The sequence below is a fragment of the Oryza sativa genome, chromosome 3, assembly GCF_034140825.1.
Source record: "Oryza sativa Japonica Group chromosome 3, ASM3414082v1".
Lineage (NCBI taxonomy): Eukaryota > Viridiplantae > Streptophyta > Magnoliopsida > Poales > Poaceae > Oryza > Oryza sativa.
Genome location: NC_089037.1, coordinates 7575043 through 7600066, shown reverse-complemented (window position 1 = coordinate 7600066; position 25024 = coordinate 7575043). Strand labels below are relative to the sequence as shown.

The following is a 25024-nucleotide window of genomic DNA, read 5'->3' as shown; positions in this document are numbered from 1 at the left end:
GTTTCACTTTAGTAGATCTATCTAAGGTGGGATACGCCGATGAACCATTTGTACTTGCGAAACAGGTCGAGCAGATATTCTACATAAAAGACCCTTCAAACAAGAAGATGCACATCATGAGGGATGGAAAGCGCCGAATTGTAGGAGTTGACAACATCGTCGATGAAGAAAAATACAACCATAATCTTCATGTAAGACCTCACATTGACCTTGACGATGATCCCCAAGAGCCTGTGGCATATGCTTGTTCAGACCATACGGAAGGTATAACCTTGTGACTGATGCATTTGTACTTATCTATTGTAATGTGACGAAGCGTGGGGCTCCTCACCGGGAGACCGCGCGGGCCCCCCTTTGCCGGTTCGGCCGGGGGCGCTAGGTGAGGTTCTAAGCCCTCGATTTGCGGAATGTTTCGCGAGAGAGCAAATGCGCAAGACACGGGCGATGTAGACAGGTTCGGGCCGCTTAGAAGCGTAATACCCTACTCCTGTGTTCTGGTGGATCTGTGTATGAAGGAGTTACAAAGAGCTGGAGAGCAAGAGAGTGCAAACTCTAGAGACCCTCTCACTCTTTCTCTCCTCTACGAGCTCCGCTCTTCCTTTTACGAGCTCTGCTCTTCCTTTGTTCCCCCCAGTCCCCCCGTCTCTTGGTAGGCATGGTCCTCCTTTTATATCTCAAGGGGATACCACATACACCATTTCTACCTACCCTTCTTTTGGGTGGGGACCCATCCTACTTTGACCAAAACTTGGCTCGTACCTTCGCCTGACACCGGGATAACCCTGTCCTTCCTTCATTAATGGGCGGAGATTTGCAATGGCTGCTGTCCGAATGACCCTCCGATGGGATGGGTCATACCAACCTCCACTCCGCCGGAAGCAGGTGCAACGTGGGAGCACGGTTGTTTGCTGATGACGTGACCGGCGTCAGACCAGTCACAAACCGGTCATTCTTGTCTACCACGCGTCAGTTTAGCATGCCACACGTCAGTTTAGCATGCCACACGTCAGCCTTTCTTCATAAAATGACTTCCTTGTAATGGTTGCGATGAAGCCTGGTCTGAATCTAGCCGGGACTAACGTGTTAACTCCAGGAGTTCCCACGCCGGCTCCGTCTAGGGACGAGTGCCTAGAGGCTCTCATCATTCCGACGGGACGGGGCGAGGCGTGTGACAGGCCGCCTGTTGCCACCTAACCCGCGATCTGACCGGTCTGTGACCGGTCACACACTGTGACCGGTTACGGACCGGATAAGCGAGCGCTGCGCCGCATTGAATGCGGCGTGGTGCGCTTGTCCAACCCGCTATAAATGCGGTTAGGTGAGCCCCGCTGTGCTCACCTAACCAATACACGTGGCGCCAAAACCACAGGGGGTCGGGGCGTCCCAGCCCTTGGGGCCGAAACGGGAGCGGCCCGACCCCTCGGGGAGACAGAGGGAGGGGCGGCCACATCACCCTCGGGCCCGACCCCCCCGAGGGGGTCAGGCCACGTGGGTGACCGCGGCTGCCCCAAACCTCTAGTCAAGATACCCCCGGTCCCATGTCACCGACATAACAAATGAAATATTTTGTTTTATTGCAAAGACTTTATATGTGTAGTCATTAATATGGCTAATTTTGTTTTATTACAAATGACCAAAATAAAAGTTGTAGATCCTGATGAGAGGATCAACTTTGTTGTTGACCATATTTCAATTTGAAATCATTTAGTATTTACAAATGTTGTTAATTAGATTTGTCATATTGTCAAAATCAATTTCAAGTTGTTGGGAAAAAAAATATATAGAAAAATGACCAAAATAAAACTAGTAGATCTTGAAAGGCTCTACAACTTTGTTGTTGACCATATTTCCATTTGAAATCTTTTACTATCCGAAAATGTATTATGACTAATAAAATGAATTATTACACAGTTGCTATATATTTTGCACTCACAACAAATGAAAGATGGAAAATGAGTCATCGGTGACGGGCCTTAGTTTACGGCCGATAGAGATTAATCTATCTCAATCGGGCTTTGCCGTAGGGCCCGTCACATATGACTCATCGGTGACGGGCTCCATTCTAATGCCCGATTGAGATGACATTCAGGCCCGTCACGGATGACTCATCTGTGACGGGCCCTAAGATAATGCCCGAATGTCACAGATGATCTATCGGTATCGGGCATTATCTTAGGGCCTGTCACAGATGAGTCATCCGTGACGGGCCTGAATGTCATCTCAATCGGGCATTAGTATGGAGCCCGTCACTGATGAGTCATCTGTGACGAGCCCTACGGCAAAGCCCGATTGAGATGACTCATCAGTCTACTATAACTAGGTTTTCTCAGATTGGATTGAAAATTTTTCTAAGTCCCGCTACAGTTTCCCGCCTCCTTAGAACCCTAGCGCCGCCGCCAACTCCTACTTCGCCGCTGTCGTCCTCCCTCGCCGCCACCGCCACCGAGACCGCCACCGCCGCCACCGAGCCCGCCGCCGCCGCCACCGAGCCCGCCGCCTCCACCGACTGGCGACGCCCTCCACCGAGCCCGGCGCCGCCGCCACCGCCGTTGTCCTCCCTCGCCAAGCCTGCTGCTGTCGCCACCGACGCTGAGCCCGCGGCCGCCGCCACCGAGCCTCCTCGGCCCTCCATTCGGACCACCGCCGCCACCTCACCGACGACCCCCACCGAGCCTGCCGCCGCCGCCACCACCGAGCCTCTACACCAACCGGACCGGTGTCGGCCTTCCTCGTCGTCGCCGCCCGCGTCCTCATCTACGCACGTCGCCGATCCCCACCTAGCCCGACGCCGCCCGCCCGGCGCCGACCTACCCGACCGGCATCTCCACCGACCGGCGCCGCCCTCCACCGAGCCCGACGCCGACCCCCAGGTGAGTCCTCCATCACGCATGAATGATGAATAGATGAATGTGGTTCGATTGATGAATGTGATGAATAAATGATTAGATGAATGTATTTGAATAGTTGAATGTGTATGGATAGATGAATGTGGATGAATAGATGATTAGAGATGAATGTGGATGAATAGATGAAATATTTAATTTATTTATATGTGATATTCAATTCATTTTACATGTGGATGAATAGATGATTAGATGAATGTGTTTGAATAGATCAATGTTTATGCACAGATGGATGTGGATGAATAGATGATTATAGATGAATGTGGATGAATAGATGAATAGATGAAATGTTTAATTTATTTATATGTGATATTCAATTCAGTTTATTAGATTTGTGAGATGTGCAATTTAGTTTATTTATGTGAATAAGTGATTTTAGAACTTTGGAATCTAAGCCATTGAAGCACTGAATTGTGTATTTTCGTTATTTTGAAAAAAAGTAGATGATGTCTCAGCACGGCGAACCAATGTCGACGACAACTAGTGGGTCCTCAAGGACACGTACTCCTAGGACAGGGAACAAAATCCCTAAGGAACGGTTCCGCATAACAGCGGTGGACACTGTTGGGTTGCCGACATCTCCAAGGAAAATATTGAGCCGATTTTGGTCTATCTGCGGGGTTATAGGGAGGCAGAAATTCAGTATTCTGCAAGATGACATCAAGCTCGTGCCGGCCGCAGGGAAGGACATTGCTTGGCTAACGTTCAAGGATAGCTTTGATTATCCTGCGGAGCATGAGGACCGTCTCAGGCGGGCTGCTTTCAAGGTTATGGGCAATGCTTGGAAGAAATTCAAGACTAAGCTAGTCGGCGAGTTCATCTACAACCCGGTGAATCCAGATCCAAGAGAGAAATTTCCTTGGATCACGGAACAGGTCTGGGAGGAATTCCATGCGAAGAAGTCGACCCCCGAGTCCAGAGCTAAAAGCGAGGCATATCGCTTGCTCTAGACCAGGAACCAACATCCGCACCGGCTTGGCACCGCTGGATATGCTGGTAAGGAAGAGGAATGGCAGCGTGAGGATGAAGAAGCGGAGGAATCGTGCACACCGCTAGTGTTTGGCAATATCCCACACCCTCGGGCTAGGAACTGGGCCAGGGCCAGTACCAGAAGAATGATGATGGCACAATCTTCATGCCAAATGCAGAAGATCAACGAGTATACGAAGCTATAGTAAGTGTCTAGTCAAACAAGATGTTCACATTGTTTCCCATCGTGCAGTTTATTTAACCCCACTTGACGGAGCGTGGAGCTCCTCACCGGGAGACCGCGCGGGCCCCCCTTTGCCGGTTCGGCCGGGGGCGCTAAGTGAGGTTCTAAGCCCTTGATCTGTGGAATGGTTCGCGAGAGAGTAAATGCGCAAGACACGGGCGATGTAGACAGGTTCGGGCCGCTGAGAAGCGTAATACCCTACTCCTTTGTTCTGGTGGATATGTGTATGAAGGAGTTACAAAGAGCTGGAAAGCAAGAAAGTTCAAACTCTAGAACCCCTCTCCCTCCTCTTTTCTCCAGTCTCCTCGACGAGCTCAGGTCTTCTCTCTTTTTCTTGTCCCTCTACCAGCTCCCCCCTCTCCTGGTAGGCATGGTCCTCCTTTTATATCTCAAGGGGATACCACATACACCATTTCTACCTACCCTTCTTTTGGGTGAGGACCCATCCTACTTTGACCAAAACTTGGCTTGTACCTTCGTCTGACACCGGGATAACCCTGTCCTCCCTCATTAATGGGCGGAGATTTGCAATGGCTGCTGTTTGAATGACCCTCCGATGGGATGGGTCATACCAACCTCCACTCCGTCTGAAGCAGGTGCAACGTGGAAGCACGGTTGTTTGCCAATGACGCGACCGGCGTATGACCAGTCACAGACCGGTCATTCTTGTCCACCACGTGTCAGTTTAGCATGCTACACGTCTACCCTTCTTCATACAATGGCTTCCTTGCAATGATTGCGATGAAGCTTGGAATGTATCTGGCCGGGGCTGACGTGCCAACTCCAGGAGTCCTCACGCCGGCTCCGACTAGGGACGAGTGCCTGGAGGCTCTCATCATTCCGACGGGACGGGGCGAGGCGTGTGTCAGGCCGCCTGTTGCCCCTTAACCCGCGATCTGACCGGTCTGTGACCAGTCACACACTGCGACCTGTCGCGGACCGGATAAGCCTGCGCTATGCTGCATTAAATGCAGCGTGAGGCGCTCGTCCAACCCGCAATAAACGCGGTTAGGTGAGCGCCGCTGTGCTCACCTAACCCACACACGTGGCGCCAAACCCTCAGGGGGTCGGGGCGCCCCAGCCCTCGGGGACGAAACGGGAGCGGCCCGACCCCTCGGGGAGATAGAGGGAGGGGCGGCCTCATCACCCTCGGGCCCGACCCCCCCCCCCGAGGGGGTCAGGCCACGTGGGTGACCGCGGCTGCCCCAAACCTCTAGTCAAGATATCCCCGGTCCCATGTCACCGACAGTAGCCCCCGGCGTTATGCCAGGGCGATCGCTCTCCTCGAGGAAAACGCTCGGGCGTGACGCCACTCCACAGGCCTGGTGACAGGTGGGGCCGGTCTCTACAGGCGGACAGGAATCCAGTGGTCGCAAATCGCGCGCATCGGCAAGGGAAAAACCGACCGACAATAATGAGCGGCTTTCTTCAAGACCGCTACATTACTTGAGTAGCGCGCGAATTGGGACAAGCCGGTTCGTTTCGCCTGGAGATGTGATGATGGTGCATCGGTCGGCGAGCGTAGTTAACGCGCGCACGATATGTCCCATCTCGACTGCCACGGCCGCACGTCCGCCTCGTGCGCCGCAAACGGGCGAGCGGGATTAGTGGAGGAGTGGGCGCGAGAAACGAGGGGGCGAGATAGTGGGCGCGGGAAGCGAGGAGCCGGGCATAGCGTTTGGCAAGGGTATAAAGACGCCGAGGAAGAGATTCGTTTCCTTCCTCTCGCCATTATTCCCCTTGCCTTCGCCGCTTGCGCTCTAACTTCTCGTTTCCTGTGCCCTACTCTCGCCGCACTCACTCGCTCTCAAACCCCTCCTCCGCCGGCGTTATGGCACGGGGCTCCGCACCGCTCGACGGTAGCGTGCTGCCGCCTTCTCGCATCGTGAGCGAGAGGCAGGCCGGGCTGCTGCGCCGATTCATGCCGGAATCTGCCACCGGCCGGGAGGTGGTAGAGCTGGGCGAGGGACGCCCGGCGCCACACTACCCGGGGCGGTCCGTCTTCTTCCTTCCCTTCGCAATGGCAGGGCTAGTCCCGCCATTCTCTTCTTTCTTCATGGATGTTCTGGAGTTTTATGATCTCCAGATGGCGCACCTCACCCCCAACGCAGTAATGACGTTGGCCATCTTCGCGCACCTGTGCGAAATGTTCATCGGGGTGCGCCCATCTCTCCGGTTGTTCCGGTGGTTCTTCACCGTACAGCCGGTGTCGCCACCGTCGGTAGTCGGTGGCTGCTACTTCCAGCCGCGGGGGCCGGTGCTGAACCGCTACATTCCCTGCGTCCTTCGCAAGAAGTGGGATGACTGGAAGAGTGACTGGTTCTACACCCCTCTCGCCGACGAAGCGCGCCTCCGACTTCCGAGCCAGCCCCCTGCGCAGGCCTCCAGCTGGCGGGCGCCGGTAGATCTGGGAGACGGTTACGACGCCGTTCTCGACCGCCTTGCTGGTTTGCGATCCCAGGGGCTCACGGGGGCCATGGTGTTCGGCGACTACCTTCGTCGGCAGATCGCGCCGCTCCAGCGACACGCCCGGGGCGCCTGGGAGTACACCGGGCCTGAGGACATCATGAGGACCCACCAGGGGCGCAAATGGGACTGGGACCCTGAGGACTTCAGGATAGTGGTCTAACGGGTGCTGAATCTCAGCTCCGTGGAGGCACCCCTCATCCCTCAAGGGGTCCTTCCCCTCTGCTGCGATCCAGAGCGCGCCAACATCCTGACCATCATGCAGGAGGTCGGGGCGTCGGGGGAGCGGGCCCCCCGAGGCCACGATGGCGCGGGCGGGAGCCGCAGGGGGGAACAATCTACCCCGGGAGGGGGTCGTGCTTCTGGGCCCCGTGACGGGGGCCCGAGGGGCAGCCGCCCTACCGACGCCCGGGGGAAGAGGAAACAGGAGGATACCCCCTCCCCATCTCCTCCCCGAGGGGGCGGGGCGGTGCGTGCCAGCAGCAGGCGCCCGGAGGGTGCTGTGCCGACGTCGCAGCCCGAGGGGGAGCGAAAAAAGAAGCGGCTCCGCAAAATAGGGGGGACCGAACCAAGCCGGGGAAACCTCATCTCCCCCCCAAGGTGGTCGTTTAGACGACCTCCTCGCAGGTTCGTCCCTGCGCCTACTGCGGTCATATTCATTCTCCCATCTCTCAAGGCAAGTTTTCACTCACCTGTTTTTCGTCTTCTGGTTTTTCTTCTGCATCAGCGAGATCCCGTCGCGCCCTTCTCGCCATTCCAAGTCCGGCCGGTCTGAGGCCAAGGAGACGGCGACCGCGGAGGCCCGGAGACAGGAAGCCGACCGGCGAGAAGCCGCAAACTGCCTCCGGGAAGCCGAGGAAGCTGCCCAGGAGGCTGTCCGGGCTCGCCAGGCTGAGGAAGCCGCTTGGGAGGAGGCCAGACTCCACCGGGCCGAGGAGGCCGTCCGGGAGACGGAGGCGGCGCGTGCACGCCGTGCGGACTGCCAAGCCCCCGACCCGACTCCGCCCGAGGCGACGACGACTTCCGAAGCCACCCACGACGAGGCCGTGGGCGCACCGCTCGGGCCCGATCCCTCGGGTAACGCTCAGGACGAGCCAGCTTCGGGGGACGTCCCTGAGTCCGGCACGTTGATCGGCGGGCCGAGCCGTGCGGCATCCTTTACGAGGCGGCTCTTCCCCATGCCTTCCGCTGCCCCACTGAGCGCAGAGCCCCTTCTGCAAGCCTTGGCCACTGCGAACACCACGGTGTTGGACGGGTTAAGTGCCCAGATAGAGGTCCTGCAGGCAGAGCGGGCGGAGCTCGACGCGGCGTGGGCGCGTGTCGAAGAGGGGCGACGATCGGTGGAGGCCATGGTGGAGGCGGGCCGCAAGGCACACCGCTGGCACACCTCGGAGATCGAGGCCCGTCGTAGGGACCTGGCGGAGATCGCCAGGGAGGTGGAGGAGGAGCGGGAGACTGCCCTCATTGCCACCGCCGTGTTTAACGCGGCGCGGGACGACCTCTGCCTCCAATACGGGAGCCGGGGGGTGGAGCTAGAGAAGAAGCTCGACGCGTCCCGGCAGCGCGAAGAGGCCCTTGAGGCTCACGCCACGGTGCTGGAGGAGCGCGCCCGCGCCCTGGACACGAGGGAGAGGGAACTGGCGGGTCGCGAGGCCGCCGTCGCCATCCGGGAGGCAACGCTGGCGGCGCACGAGGCCGCCTGCGCCGAAGAGGAGTCCGCACTCCGCCTCCGCGAGGACGAGCTCACTGAGCGGGAGCGAGCTCTCGAGGAGGCCGAGGCCGCGGCGCAGCTGCGGGAGGAGCAGGCGCGCCTCAATCTGGAAGGCGCCCGCGCCGAGAGGGCCGCACTGGATCAGCGGGCCACTGAACTCGAGGCGCGGGCGAAGGAGCTGGACGCGAGAGCGCGCAGCGGCGGGGCGGCCGCGGGTGACGGCGACCTAGCCGCCCACCTCGCAGCCGCCGAACACACCATCGCCGAGCTGCAGGGCGCGCTGGACTCGTCCGCCGGGGAGGTCGAGGCCCTCCGCTTGGCAGGCGAGGTAGGGCCCGGCATGCTTCGGGACGCCGTCTCCCGTCTAGACCGCGCCGGGCGGTAGGCGGGCCTCTGGGGCGGGCGGACTGCGAAATATGCCGCCAACCAGGGGGGCCTCGCCCAGCGCCTCTCAGAGATGGCCGGGACTCTCCAGCGGCTCCCCGAGGAGCTCGAGGAGACGATCAAGTCATCCTCGAGAGACCTCGCCCGGGGGGCAGTGGAGCTTGTACTGGCAAGCTACCAGGCCAGGGACCCGGACTTCTCCCCGTGGGCAGCGCTGGACGAGTTCCCTCCCGGAACCGAGGACGACGCGCGCGCACAGGTCCGGGACGCCGCCGATCACATCGTCCACAGCTTTGAGGGTACGGCCCCTCGGCTCGCGTTCGCCCTCGACTCCGACGAGGAGGGCGGCGACGGTGGTGTGGACGACAGCGACGACGAGGCCGGCGACCCGGGAGCCTCGAAGTGAGCCCCCAGGCCCCCGCCAATCTTAAATAGTTTTTCCTTTCTTCTTCCGAGGCCTTCGGGCCCCCTTCTTGTACAAACTAATTTAATCTGCAATCAAATAAAGAAGAAATTTCTGTGTCAATTTTATTTGTTGTGTGTATGAGACGAGGATGGTCTGTGCCGTAGTCCTTCTGTGTCTTGGCTTGAACGAGGGCTCGTGCCCAGGTCCCAGCCTCAATTGGCGCGGGTCGGGGCTAGTGCCAGGGGAGATCCACGTGTCGAGACTGGCCAGGCCGGGAACGTGGTGACCGAGGGTTATGGATGACCCGATTGTGGGCCTTTGCCAATTCCCCCCGGAGTTCACCACGCCCCGGGGCACGGCTCGGTTCTGGGCCCCGTTTGGCGATTTTAGCCAGCCCGGGCCACCGAGGGCAGGATCGGGCACGAGCGTGCTAATTCAAGCCAAGATTCTTCGAAAGGAAACAATGGCACAGACACAGTCCTTAGGAAATCGAAAATGCTTTTATTAAAATACGAAAGAGAAAAAAGATAAGTATATATGCATGTGGTAGCCCCCGGCCAACCCTGCACGCCCGAGGGGGTGCGGGGTTGGCCCGAGCCCGAGACCTGACACCCGACCCCTACTAGGGGTAGAAGCGACGAAGGTGTTCGATGTTCCACGGGTTAGGCAGCTCTGTGCCGTCGCCCGTGGCCAGCCGAACGGAGCCCGGCCGGGGGACGCCGATCACTCGATACGGACCCTCCCACGTTGGTGAGAGCTTGCTCAGTCCAGCACGCGTTTGGACGCGGCGTAGGACGAGGTCGTCGACGCAGAGTGATCGGGCCCGGATGTGGCGCTGATGGTAGCGCCGCAGACTCTGCAGGTAGCGCGCGGCTCGGAGGGCCGCGCGCCGCCTTCGCTCTTCCAAGTGTCGAGGTCATCTCTGCGAAGCTGATCTTGATCAGCCTCGCAGTACATGGTGGCCCGAGGGGACCTCAGGGTGAGCTCGGATGGGAGAACCGCCTCCACGCCGTAGACGAGGAAGAAAGGCGTTTCCCCGGTTGCTCGGCTTGGTGTGGTTCGGTTCGCCCAGAGCACCGCTGGCAACTCCTCGATCCACGAGTCGCCGTGCTTCTTGAGGATATTGAAGGTTTTGGTTTTGAGGCCCTTGAGGATTTCCGCGTTGGCGCGCTCCACTTGGCCATTGCTTCTGGGGTGGGTTGGGGAGGCGAAGCAGAGCTTGATGCCCATGTCTTCGCAGTAGTCACCGAAGAGTTCACTAGTGAACTGGGTGCCGTTATCCGTAATGATACGGTTAGGCACCCCAAACCGAGCAGTGATGCCCCTGATGAATTTAAGTGCGGAGTGCTTATCGATCTTGATGACCGGATAAGCCTCGGGCCACTTAGTGAACTTGTCGATAGCGACATACAGATACTCGAACCCGCCCGGGGCCCGTCTAAACGGACCCAGGATATCGAGCCCCCAGACAGCAAACGGCCATGAAAAAGGTATGGTCTGCAGGGCCTGGGCTGGCTGATGGGTTTGCTTGGCGTGGAACTGGCATGCCCTGCACCGCCGGACCAGGTCGACCGCATCGTTGAGAGCCGTCGGCCAATAGAAACCCTGGCGAAAGGTCTTGCCAACCAAGGTGCGTGAGGCAGAGTGGGCTCCGCACTCGCCTTCATAGATATCGGCAAGAAGCTCGACGCCTTGTTCCCGAGGAATGCACTTCAGGAGGACTCCGTTAGCCGCGCGCCGATAGAGGGTCCCTTCCACCATAACGTAGCGCTTGGAGATGCGCTGAACGCGTTCACTCCCTTCGCGGTCCTCGGGTAGAGTCTTATCTGCGAGGTACGCCTGGATCTCAGCGATCCAAGCAATCAATCTAAGGGAGCTGGGATCGCTCCCCTCGGGTCCCGAGGCCTGGACTCCGACGGGCCTCGGGGGCCGTTCAGGCGCGTCCGTCTCCCCTAGGGGGTCGGGTCGCGCCGACGGCTGGGCAAGCCTTTCTTCAAAGGCCCGGTGGGGTCTGGGCTCGCGAGGAAGCGAGCCTTGAGAGTTCGTCGGCGACCGCGTTATCCCGCCTGGGCACGTGCCGAAGCTCTATTCCGTCAAAATGGCGCTCCATACGCCGCACCTGGCGCACATAAGCATCCATTTGCGGGTCAGAGCACTGGTACTCCTTGGAGACCTGGTTAACAACCAACTGAGAGTCGCCTAACACCAGGAGGCGACGGATCCCCAGTCCAGCCGCCACTCTGAGTCCCGCAAGGAGTCCCTCGTACTCTGCCATATTGTTGGTTGCCCGAAAGTCGAGGCGGACCAGGTATTTGAGGACATCTCCGCTTGGCGAGGTCAACGTGACCCCCGCACCGGCGCCCTGAAGAGACAGGGAGCCGTCGAACTGCATCACCCAATATGCGGTGTGAGGCAGCTGCGAGGGGCCTGAGCTGGCCTTGGGGACGGAGATGGGCTCAGGGGCCGGGGTCCACTCTGCCACAAAGTCGGCGAAGGCCTGGCTCTTGACTGCGTGGCGTGGTTCAAAGCGCAAATCGAACTCAGAGAGTTCGATTGCCCATTTCACCACCCGTCCAGTACCCTCTCGGTTATGCAAGATTTGGCCGAGGGGGTAAGACGTAACCACCGTGACCCGATGCGCCTGAAAATAATGGCGCAACTTCCTCGAAGCCATCAGAATAGCGTAAAGCATCTTCTGGGCCTGAGGGTATCGGGTCTTAGCGTCCCGGAGGGCCTCGCTAACGAAGTAGATGGGCCGCTGCACCCTTCGGCGGGGCCGATCTTCTTCACTAGGGGCCGCATCTCCAGGGCGCTTTTCGTCCGAGAGGCCTCGCGAGGCGCACTCGGCTTCTGTGCCGACGACCTCGGGGTCAGAGGGCGACAGGCACGGCCTTCCTGCAGTGGCCCCGGGGCCATCCTGGGGGTCGGGGGCGCCTGGCACCGTCGGACAAGCGGGCGGAGGGCCAACTCCGGCCGTCGGGGGCCTTTGGCCACCGTTCGGCTCGGGGGCCTCTCCTCCCTGCTCTCTCCCGGGTCGAATCGACACAGGGTGGGGACGCGCGGAGCGAGGATCGTCCTCGTCACGCTCCGAGAGGCCACGCGGGGCGCACTCGGCTTCTGTGCCGATGACCTCGGGGTCAGAAGGCGACAGGCGCGGCCTTCCCGCAGTGGCCCCGTGGCCATCCTGGGGGTCGGGGGCGCCTGGCACCTTCGGACAAGCGGGCGGAGGGCCAGCTCCGGCCGTCGGGGGCCTTGGGCCACCGTTCGGCTCGGGGGCCTCTCCTCCCTGCTCTCTCCCGGGTCGAGTCGACACAGGGTGGGGATGCGCGGAGCGAGGGTCATCCTCGTCGCGCTCCACGACCAACGCCGCACTGACTACCTGCGGGGTTGCCGCCAGGTAAAGTAGCAACGGCTCATCTGGCTCTGAGGCGACCAGGACTGGGGGAGAACTGAGGTACGCCTTCAACTGAGTGAGGGCCCGTTCAGCCTCCTCCGTCCAGATAAACGGCCCGGAGCATTTGAGGAGCTTAAATAGGGGTAGTGCCTTCTCTCCCAGCCTCGATATGAATCGACTTAGGGCGGCCATACAGCCAGTGACACATTGCACATCCCTAAGCTTGCTGGGGGGGCGCATCCGCTCTATAGCTCGTAACTTCTCGGGGTTGGCCTCAATGCCTCGGGCAGAGACCAAGAACCCGAGAAGCTTACCCGCAGGCACGCCGAACACGCACTTGTCGGGGTTCAGCTTTATGCGGGCGGTGCGGAGACTTTCGAAAGTTTTCGCTAGATCCGAGAGTAAGGTCTCTTGGTTGCGTGTCTTCACAACCAAGTCATCAACATAGGCCTCAACATTACGTCCTATTTGGCTACCCAAAGAAATTCGAGTAGTACGTTGAAAAGTAGGACCTGCATTCTTTAACCCGAAAGGCATTGTCGTATAACAATAAGTTCCTATGGGGGTAATGAATGCAGTTTTTTCCTCATCCTCCCTAGCCATGCGAATCTGATGATAACCAGAGTATGCATCTAAAAAACACAAAAGGTCGCACCCCGCGGTGGAGTCGACAATCTGATCTATGCGTGGTAGGGGGTAAGGGTCCTTAGGACATGCCTTGTTAAGGTCGGTGTAGTCGATGCACATCCGAAGCTTGCCGTTCGCCTTGGGAACGACGACCGGGTTCGCCAGCCACTCCGGATGGATGACCTCTCGGATGAATCCGGCCTCCAGAAGCCGCGCCACCTCCTCGCGGATGAAAGCTTGACGTTCCGGGGCCTGCCGCCGCACTTTCTGCCGGACCGGCCTTGCGCCCGGCCGTACGACGAGACAGTGCTCAATCACCTCCCTGGGGACCCCGGGCATGTCCGCCGGTCTCCAGGCGAAGACGTCGGCGTTTGCCCGCAGGAAGGAGACGAGCGCGTCTTCCTATTTGTCGTCCAGAAGACCACTGATTCGTGTGGTCTTGGACGGGCCGTCGCCCAGGGCAACCTGCTTGATCGGGACCTCGTCGCACGTGATCATCCGCTGCCTCGGGGCGGCTGGGACGGAGGTGCTGAGCCTCTCGTCGCCACCCGCGGGCTTGGATGCCGCGGCGAGATGTTCCGCGCGCTGCTCCATGCAAGCAAGCGCGACTTTGAGGTCGCCATGGACGGTGATGGGGCCACCGGGGCCCGGCATCTTCATCTGGAGATAGGCGTAGTGGACCGCCACCATGAACTTCACCAACGCGGGCCTCCCCAGGACCGCGTTGTAGGGCAGACTGAGGTCCGCCACATCGAAGTTCACCCGCTCAGTGCGGAAGTTGGCGGAACCACCGAAGGTGACCAGGAGGTCGATATGACCTAGCGGCCAAGTGTGCCCCGGCGTCACACCGATGATCGGCTGGGACGGCCGGAGCACCATCCCCGGGGCCTTGATGGCGTCAAAGGCAGCGGGGGAAAGGATGTTGAGGGCTGCACCCCCGTCAATGAGGACACGCCCCAACTTCACATTGCAAACGGTGGGGGAAACCACCATCGCGATCTGTCCTCCCCGGGCAACGCACGGCGGGTGGTCGGTCTGGTCGAAGGTGAGGGCAACCTCCGACCACCGCGCCCGCCGCGTCGCCTCATGGGTAGGGGCCGCGGCCAGAAGCTCTCGCTTCATGGCCTTGAGGCTCCGACGAGAAGCGTGAGCGCATGCTCCCCCATCGACGGTGGCGATGGTGGCCCTAGGCTCCTGGAACCTTAGGTCATCGTCGCCATCGTCAACGTCCTCGGCGGGGGCCTTCTGCTTGGCCTCACTTCGCCGGTTGCCGGAGGGAGCCGCTGGGGCCTTGCCCTCACGGCGCTCCTGCCTCCTCTCCTCCTCCCACTTCCTCGTCCGCTCAGCCAAACTTTTGACCGCGCGGCAGTCCGCGAGGTCGTGGAGGGAGGTGTTGTGCACAGTGCACCACTTGCCGGTCGGGCGCTCCCTGCTGGGAGCGCCGGCCTCCTTCTTTTTGTCGCTCGCAGGTCTCCCCTTTCGGGTGGCCCGCGAAGCTCCCTCGACGGCGAGGACGTGACCCTCGTCGTCGGAATGGGCCGACCTCTTCTTCCTCCTCCTGTCTCGCCGCCCTGACCGAGCGGCGGATCCGGGGGCGGCCGAAGCTGCCACACCGGAACCGATGGAGTTCCAGGTCCATGCCTCCTCCTTGCGAGCCACACGGTCCGCGAGCTGAAAAAGCTCCGCAGTGGTCTGGGGCTCCTTGGAGGCGATCTTCTCGAGCATGCGGTTGTGCCGCACGCCCCCCCTGAACGCGTAGATCACCGCGTGTGCAGGGATGCACGGTATGGTGTTGCGGACTTGACAAAACCGCTGAATGTACGAGCGAAGAGACTCATCGTCCCCTCGCTGTACCGCGTGCAAGTCCGCTTCTTTACCTGGGCGCGGATATGTGCCCTGGAAGTTCATGGTGAACTGCTGGCACAAATCCTCCCAAGAGTGGACCGACGCGGGTGGCAAGTTCATTAGCCAACCCCGCGCCTGTCCTTTCAGGGCCATGGGGAAGAAATTCGCCATGACCCTGTCGTCACCCCCGGCGGCCTCGATCCCAGTCGTGTAGATCTGGAGAAACTCGGCGGGGTTGACGCTTCCGTCGTATTTTTCGGTGATGGTGGGCCGGAACCTTGGGGGCCAACGGACGTTCCGAAGGCTCGCCACAAAGGCTCGACAGCCGGCACCGCCAACCGGGGACACGGGGGGCTGGCCCCCGTGCCCGGACCGAAGTGGCGCTCCGGACGAGGAAGCGCCCTCCGATGCGTGGGCAGCACGGCGATCATTGCGCCGGCGCTCGATATTGAGGCGGGCATCCGGCCCCTCACGCACATTTTCTTGGGTGGGAGGCGTTGACGAGGGAATGGCAGACGAACGGCGGGTAACGGCTGCCGCTCGCCACGCCCTCCGCCTCGACGACACGGAGCCGGCAGTAGCAGCGCCAGTGGCCTTGGTGGCGGAGGACCGCCCGCCGGCGCCTAGGCGCTGTTGCGCCGTCATGACCAAGTTGGCCACGTCATCTAACCAACGTCGAGTTGGAGTCTCTGGATCAGGGACGACGGGTGGGTGACGCAGGAGCGCGCCCGCAGCCTGGAGCGCGCCCTGGGGCGTGCTGCCATCACCGTAGACGAGGAGACGACGCTCCCCGTCTCGCCGTCCTTCTCCATCGCTCGTGGGCGGCGAAGTCGCGGATCTTTCGACCCCCTCGAGCGCCTCCTCCCGCCTAAGACTTCGGCGAGAGGGGGGCGGCGGAGTACGAGCTCGACGACGCGGGTTCTGCTCGCTGTCGTCACCGCTAGCGCTCGGAGAGAGGTTGTGCGCCACTGCCCGTTCGGCCATTCGGCTGAGCGGGAGAAGCTTGGCGCACACGAAAGAGGACGAGGGCTTAGAAAAACACACGCGCCCCCTACCTGGCGCGCCAGATGACGGAGCGTGGGGCTCCTCACCGGGAGACCGCGCGGGCCCCCCTTTGCCGGTTCGGCCGGGGGCGCTAAGTGAGGTTCTAAGCCCTTGATCTGTGGAATGGTTCGCGAGAGAGTAAATGCGCAAGACACGGGCGATGTAGACAGGTTCGGGCCGCTGAGAAGCGTAATACCCTACTCCTTTGTTCTGGTGGATCTGTGTATGAAGGAGTTACAAAGAGCTGGAAAGCAAGAAAGTTCAAACTCTAGAGCCCCTCTCCCTCCTCTTTTCTCCAGTCTCCTCGACGAGCTCAGGTCTTCTCTCTTTTTCTTGTCCCTCTACCAGCTCCCCCCTCTCCTGGTAGGCATGGTCCTCCTTTTATATCTCAAGAGGATACCACATACACCATTTCTACCTACCCTTCTTTTGGGTGAGGACCCATCCTACTTTGACCAAAACTTGGCTTGTACCTTCGTCTGACACCGGGATAACCCTGTCCTCCCTCATTAATGGGCGGAGATTTGCAATGGCTGCTGTTTGAATGACCCTCCGATGGGATGGGTCATACCAACCTCCACTCCGTCTGAAGCAGGTGCAACGTGGAAGCACGGTTGTTTGCCAATGACGCGACCGGCGTATGACCAGTCACAGACCGGTCATTCTTGTCCACCACGTGTCAATTTAGCATGCTACACGTCTACCCTTCTTCATACAATGGCTTCCTTGCAATGATTGCGATGAAGCTTGGAATGTATCTGGCCGGAGCTGACGTGCCAACTCCAGGAGTCCTCACGCCGGCTCCGACTAGGGACGAGTGCCTGGAGGCTCTCATCATTCCGACGGGACGGGGCGAGGCGTGTGTCAGGCCGCCTGTTGCCCCTTAACCCGCGATCTGACCGGTCTGTGACCGGTCACACACTGCGACCTGTCGCGGACCGGATAAGCCTGCGCTATGCTGCATTAAATGCAGCGTGAGGCGCTCGTCCAACCCGCAATAAACGCGGTTAGGTGAGCGCCGCTGTGCTCACCTAACCCACACACGTGGCGCCAAACCCTCAGGGGGTCGGGGCGCCCCAGCCCTCGGGGACGAAACGGGAGCGGCCCGACCCCTCGGGGAGATAGAGGGAGGGGCGGCCTCATCACCCTCGGGCCCGACCCCCCCCCCCTCCCCCGAGGGGGTCAGGCCACGTGGGTGACCGCGGCTGCCCCAAACCTCTAGTCAAGATATCCCCGGTCCCATGTCACCGACACCACTAAATTGTAATGAAGAAGGAGTTGGTTGCCGAGCAACAAGCCTCGCAAGAGGCCTACTCTCAAAGACGCGAGGACGACCTCCTCACGAAAGCGTTGGGCAACAAGGAACACCGTGGACAGACACGGGGCGTTGGGTCTTCTGTTCCCTGGAAGTATGGATTTCCAGACTACGCGTGGCAGTACAAGAAGCGGACTTCCAACAAGGCGGAGAAAGATGCACGCCTTGAAGCCAAGATCCGAGCGTCGATAAGAGCTGAGCTGACATCTGAATTCGACGAAAAGCTCGAGTCGATGAGGGCCAAGATTAGGCAAGAGATCCGAGAAGAGCAACAGAACCCCCAGGCCGCCGCTGCTGCTGCGCACGAAGAGTTAGGAAGTCCCACCAAAAAATGCAGCAGTTGCGCATCAACTGAGTTGGCAGAAAATCCAACATCGGTCGACAGCGCCGTCGACCACAGAACGGTAACCGTGAACTTACTCATTACATGAAAGACTTAACGAATCCATATGATATATAATATTCTAAAAAAATCAATTAATCTGTCTCAGGAACCAACGAGCTGCACCCTCATAGTTAGGGTGATGCCGACCTTCACGGTTCCAGAAGCCGAGGGACTTGCGTACAGGCCGACCCCAGGGACAAGAGTGTATGGAGTGCAACTCAGGGCCGATTGTGCAAAAGTTCAAGTTAACTCGGTGAAGCCCGAATACGAGCTGTTCCCTCTGAAGTATCCACCGAACGACGAGATCCTCTCACTAGGAAATGCCCGTGGTACCTTCATCCAATGGCCCAAGGACCTCATTGAGATCAGGGTTACAGCGAGGCCAACCACTGCACCAGGTGGTCGTCCACCAAAGAGACCCGCCTCTGCTCCTTCAGCCCCTCATGCTCAAGATCGTCATGCACAATCTTACGATGTGCAGTTGCAGTACGACACGGATTTTGGGGGAGGACCGAACGGAGGCCGACAGCAAGGCGATTCATGAACCCCCACCGATTAAGAAGAGCAGGAAAGCACACTCTTCCCCTCAGAGAATTACTCTCGATAAACCCGAAGCAAAGGGAAGAGGAAGGGGAGGAAAGGTGCAGGCCTCGCTTCTAGCTCCAAGGAAGCTAGATCTGGGCAAGGGCCAGGAAGAGACTAAGGGCAAAGAGGTCAAGAAGAAATACGTTGCTCCACAGGAGTTCCAACTAGGCATGCCATTGGTTGGAGATGACGTGCTTGCCGCAATGGACACCGCTTGCAAGGACCTTCACTTATACTACATGGAGAAATGTAACGCCAGGAAGCCAAGTAAAGCTACCGATATCCTTGGAGAGCATGATGGAAAGCCATTCCTTGGTCTAACAAATTATATCGTGGTCGACTTCAAGGATCTTTTTGACCTCTACAGGCTCCGAGCGGTGGACACAAGCCTCCTTAAGTGCTACTCCTTGTAAGTATTGTCGCCCAACTTAATCTGGTAATAACAATCGGTTTAACTTGCTTACAAGATCGTTTATCCTGTGTGTAGGTTAAGTTGGCAATGGTGTCAGAAGCATGCACCGGAAGTTGCCTTCCTTGATCCACAAGTGGTCACTGTCACAAATCTCCAGAATGACCGTCAAGGAATGGTCAACTACATCTACGACACCTTGTGGTCCTGCCGAGACAAGGAGTACATTATGTGTGCCTATAATCAATAGTAAGTGTGTTAACTAAATATACACAACAGCATGACACATTCCTTGAGTACTTAATTAATTTTCACTATATTAATGCTGCAGTGCCCATTGGATCCTTCTGGTCATAACACCTAAGCTGAGTACATGTCACTACCTGAACTCCAGAATTGATAAGAACGCATATGATTGGACCCCAATTCAACTAGCGATAGATGAAGTGTGGGCCCAATACGTGCAAAGAGGAGGCCTCAGGAAGACAGGACATGACACCCTCATCCACAAAAAAGACTTCCCGGTGAAGCAACAAATAGGTGACCAGTGCGGATTCCATGTGTGCCATAACATGCGCCTTCTGTATAGAGAAAAGGTGAAGACTTTGGCTGAGTTTGAGGTCGGTGGTCTCAATTGGGATAGACTAACTACATTTTAGTACTTATATATGATCGATCAACTAATCTGGAATTATGACAATGTAGGGCACAATAACCAAGTCTCTGCCTACCAGCTTTGAGTAGGTTCGCGAGGAGATAGCCAGCTTCATCCTCCGCGAAATAATTAACCCTAAAGGAATGTTTAGGCTTAGACTAAAATGATGAACAATGTTGAACTTTTATGTTTAGGCAATGATGAACACTTATTATGCAACTGTGATGATGTAACTGTGATGCTTATATTTATGTATATATTTCATATGTTTATGTTAAGACTTGCTAAATAAATATTTGATCCAATTAACTCGGTTTTGCACGTGAAATATGATAAATATTTGAATGGATGTGAAATATGATATGGCTGTGAATGTGTGGTTGTGTGAAATATGTTAATGTCTGTGTACGTGAATGCATATGTATATGAATGGGTGATGCTGGGGAGCTAGGGATATTAGATATCTGTGTTTGTTTCTGTCATTTTTGTAGCGGGCATGGCTAGCAAAGGCCTGAGGCTAACCAAAAAACAAAATTTATTTTTTTTGTGGATTATAGTCATCTGTGACGGGCCATAACTAAATGCCCGATTGAGATGAGGTCATCTGTGACGGGCTCTAGTTTAGGCCCGATTGAGGTCAGTAGTCATCTGTGACGGGTTCTATTTTAGGCCCGATTGAGGTCATCAGTCATCTGTGACGGGCTATAGTTTAGACCCGATTGAGATGAGTATCATCTGTGACGGGCTCTAGTTTAAGCCCCATAAAGGTTAGTAGTCATCTGTGACGGTCGCTAGTTTAGACCCGATTGAGATGAGTATCATCTGTGACGGGCTCTAGTTTAAGCCCCATAAAGGTTAGTAGTCATCTGTGACGGGTGCTAGTTTAGACCCGATTGAGATGAGTATCATCTGTGACAGGCTCTAGTTTAAGCCCCATAAAGGTTAATAGTCATCTGTGACGGGCGCTATTTGTGGCCCGATAGAGATAGGTCATCTGTGATGGGCTATAGTTTGACTGGTCGTCTGGGTCAAAACTATCGGTGACGGGCTTTACTTAGGGCCCGATTGAAATATATTCATTCGTGACGGCCGTTTGCCCGATTGAGATAACTCTTCACATCAGTGACTTCTAACCTGTGACGGACGCTGTGCTCGATTGAGATGGAGCTTACCGCCCGATTGAGATGAGGGTATCCGTTCTAGTGGCGGGCCGCCTCTAGCACATAAATGGAGACATTTTTTATTACCCACGTTTATACCTGGCCAAACGGGCGGCCCGGCCCAGCACGGCACGGGCACGCCGGCGGCACGGCCCGCTAGGGCACGGCCCGTTAGGCACGACTCCTATAGCGGGCCGTGCCGTGCCGGCCCACGTGCCTACTCCCCGGCCCAAGCACGGTCCGAGGGAACGTCGTGCCGTACCGTGCCGGCACGGGCACGTCAATGGCCCATGGGTCGTGGTCGGCCCGTTGGCACGATCGACTGCAGGCAAGCTGGCAAGGCGACAACGCCGACAAGGCGCGCGCGCGGATGAAAATTTGGACGCGGCACGCGGGAGCGAGCGGCCAGGGCCGCGGGACCGGCCGGCCGAAGGGCGACACGTGGCGCTGGACTTGCTGAATGCTGACTCAGTGACTTGCCTCTGTCCGTGTGTCTATCGCCTGTCACTCTGTCAGTGGAACAATTCAAATCAAAGAGAAAGGTCCGAAAGTTAACTAAGCTAAGAGAAAATTAATGGATAGTTGGAGAAAAATAGAAAAATAATTAGACTTAGAAAAATATTAGAAAAATATGGGGAAAAAAGAGTAATGACCTTTATTGATGTTTACATGATACATGCTGCCTCGTTAAAAACTTTGTCATGTAAAAACTCATATTTGAGAAAACCATGACAAAGAAAAGAGTACAGCTAACAGGTCAATACTTAAAAAATATAAACTAGCTACCCTAATTGTTCATCATCTAAATAAAGGTTTTCGAACTGTGCGGCCAATTCTTGGTTGTCAGCAGTGTATTGGGCATGTTCTGCAGCAAGTTCCCAGTCTTTGACGCTTAATAGTATTTCCACATGATCGCTGCTCAGACTTGTTCTCCTATCCTCGATAATTCTTCCGCATAGACTGAAGACTGATTCGGAGGATACCGAAGATACGGGCACCGTCAACACATCCCGTGCTAGTTTTGATAGCACAGGATATGACATCTTATGATCATTCCACCACCCGAGTACGTTGAAGTCTGACGTTTCATGCATGATGGCATCGCTATCCAAATAGTTGGACAACTCTTCGGCAGGACCATGCGATCTAGCGTCCCCACTTGCTGCTGATGAACTGGTACCACCACCATGGCTAGAAGATGAACCGCCCCAAATTCTGCTCCACTGTAATTTTTTCTTACCTGCTGCAGGGACAGGTGGGGGTCTTTGCAAGCGATCTCCCTAAAACTTTAATTCATACTTTCAAAATACCTCATAGAATTTAGTTTTGACATCAGCATAATAGGTAGAATAATCAACATTAATAATATCTCCAATAAGTGAAAGAATATTGAGGAATCCCCGTAATTTTCCCCTAGGATCAAGAATAAATGCAAAAGAATACAACATGGGGATGTCTTTCCAATATTTAAGATATTTTTGTTTCATATTAAAGACAACGGGCATTAAAAGGTCATCATTTTCATACTCTTTCAACAAAGTGGCAATTTCAAGAATATTATGCAAAATTAAATTAGCTGTTGGATAATATACTTGAGATAACAGAAGAGTACAGTCATGAAACGTTTCAAGAAATTGATTGAACCTTTCAACAATGTGCCAGGTATGATCAGTCAGTATTGGTTGGCCGTCACTATTTTTTGGGCCATTACGTGTTTGAAGGAAAACAGTAAGTAAATCCTTGTAAGGTAATACAACCTTTAACATAAAATAAGTGGCATTCCACCGATGGTCTGCATCGGTTAAAAACTTATGTGGGGGCTCACCCGATGCACAACAATACCTTTTCCACTGTGCAATCCGTGGGTTTGAAGCAGTTAACCACGTGATTGCTTGACGAACAGCGTCGATGTGTACATTAACTCTCTTAAACCCACATTTAACAATTAGATTAATGATATGGCATGCACAACGCTGATGCAGAAGAAATGATTGAGCATAAATACAAAATAATGGTTGTAGAATTTCCATGGCCCTAGAATTTGCAGATGCATTATCCATTGTTACAGCAAAAATTTTATCTGCAAGGTTAAACTCATCAATAACCTCTCGAATTCTCTCTGCTATATTTTCACCAGTATGTGAAACATCAATTAACCTTAAGCCAAGAACTCTTTTTTGCATTTGCCAATCATCATCAATGAAATGTACAACTACACTAAGGTAATCCTCTTTAGCCCTACTACTCCATATGTCTGAGGTGACACTGACAGAAAAGGTGCATGTACTAAATAATTCCTTCAGTGATTCATAACCTTTGTCATAGACATTTTTCAAATCACGGGTTGTGGTTTGTCTACTAACAGCTTGAAACCTAGGATTATGAGAATTTTTTATGTAATTTTCAAATGCAGGACTCTCACCAAAGTTCAAGGGTAAATCTTGTCTAGCAATTAAACGGGCAAGATTTTCTCGAGCTACCATAGGATCATACTCCCACGTACGTACCGTACCATCAGGATTTAGTAGTAGTTGTTGCTGTCGTAGTTGGATTCCTTGCTTCTTTGCACAAGCCTCGGCATGCCGCTTCAAATGTCCTGTTCCACCAGATGATTTTGCAGATAACTTATTTTTGCATATTCTACATCTCGCGAATGTTACCTGCCTTCCATCAGGGCCTGTCATGGCCACCTCATCGAAATGTTGCCAAACACCGGAAGTTCTTGATCTCTTTGAGCCGGTGTTCGTCGATGCACTCCCACTCATAGTGCCGGATGCTTCTGAACCCGCCGGTGGCTCCATAACTGGTGGTGTTGGAGCCGATCCGGTGGCATCATACTCACCAGTTGGGAATGACCTCGACACGTAGTTAGGGTCGAAATCACCTAACATGAACGATGGAATGTTCGATTCGTCCATTCTGAAAATTTAAAACAACATAAACAAATTTCAGAATATTTATTCGCATAACATAAAATAAAATAATACATAAAACTGAATATATGACGTACTTCTTTCTTACCACCTTTGCTTGGCTTTACACCTCTTGTATGCACTATTTTTAGTCACAAACTATTTTTGATTTTAGACAAAATTTTGTCAAATTTTGTCTAAATCAAAAAATCGATCTATCACACGAAAGAGCACAACAGAGCACAAAATGGGAGGTATGGATGATTCAGAATGCTCCGGTGGGTGTCCTATTTATAGAAATAAATTTCATATTTTTTTCGAATTTTTTTCCATTTTTTTGCTCTCCAACGGCTACTTCTCAAAAACTGCGGTCGTTGGATTAGCTCACTAGCCGTTGGGGACACGTGGCACTCTCGCATTCGTCGTTTGACTAGCTGTTCGGCCGCCGTACGGGGTCTCGCTGAGTCGCCTGTCGCCGTCTCGGCTGCTCCCAACGAGGCACGGAGTGACGGAGGCAGTCAGAGCGAGAGCGACCCAGCCTCCCAGCCCCAGCGACACGTCGCGACGCCGCTTGCCACGCGCCACGCGCGAACACAGCGACGCGCGCTTCCCGCCGCCTGGCCCCGCGGCTGCCCTCGGCGGCTCGGCCGCTTGGCGCCACGTGCGCGGTGTGCCTACCCTAGGCCGCTCCCGTGCCGTGCCGTGCTCGCGGGCCGTGCCGTGCCGTGCCAGCCCTCTACAGTAAACGTGCCGTGCCGTGCTGGCCCACAGGCTATGGCGTCGGCCCAGACACGGCACGGGTAAACGGGCCGTGCCGGCACGGCCCACAGGCCGGCGTGCTGTGCCGGGCCTGGGCCTTCTACAGTGTGGTCGTGCTTGGGCCGGCCCGGCTTGGCACGGCCCATTTGGCCAGGTATACCCACGTTTCCGTGGATCCGCAGCTTGATTAGTTGTGAGTAGCTGTCGGAATTAGCTCTCGCGTTTGTCGTTAAGGTTGCTGCTGGCCCATGAGTTCAGCTATTGACATCTAGGAGTAATATCCTAGGGTACACGCCATGGAAGAATTGGCATTTATGGGAGTGGTTGTTAGCGATATGTGCTTCGAGATTGTTCTCGAGGGATTAACTATGTTTGGAAAGGCTTGGAGCCAATGATGCTTGTTAGCTTGATTGATCATCTCGTCACTCTCGCAGAAAAGAAAGGCAACTGGGCACCGGAGAGTTAAGGATTTAGCACCGCCCATTATGGTTTGTTACTTTGTTTGACCTGTATATACTTATGTTAATGTTGTTTATATCCACTTGGTGAAGCTAAGAAAAGATCGATCTAAGTGATAGTTTATAGTGGATGTAGATTAATTGCTAAAAAGAAGCAGAGATATTTTATTCCTAGCAGTAAAACCCGTGAAATGTACTCTCTCCGTCCCAAAATAAGTGCAGTTTTAACACTGTTCATGCTCAACGTTTGACCGTTCGTCTTATTTGAAAAACAATTATGATTAGTATTTTTATTGTTATTAGATGATAATACATGAATAGTACTTTATGTGTGACTAATATTTTTAATTTTTTTCATAAAATTTTCAAATAATACGGACGGTCAAAACGCTG

General features: G+C 55.6%; 1 protein-coding gene across 1 annotated transcript; it reads right to left on the bottom strand.

Moving 5' to 3' along the window:
• Positions 1 to 21145: 21145 nt before the first annotated feature.
• On the bottom strand, positions 21146 to 23427 carry LOC136355585 (uncharacterized). The gene is made up of 2 exons (XM_066308322.1): positions 23010 to 23427; positions 21146 to 21782 (listed from the first exon to the last, which is right to left on the bottom strand). Exons 1-2 carry the CDS (start codon positions 23418 to 23420, stop codon positions 21285 to 21287), a joined length of 909 nt encoding a protein of 302 aa, XP_066164419.1. The 5' UTR covers positions 23421 to 23427; the 3' UTR covers positions 21146 to 21284.
• Positions 23428 to 25024: the final 1597 nt, after the last annotated feature.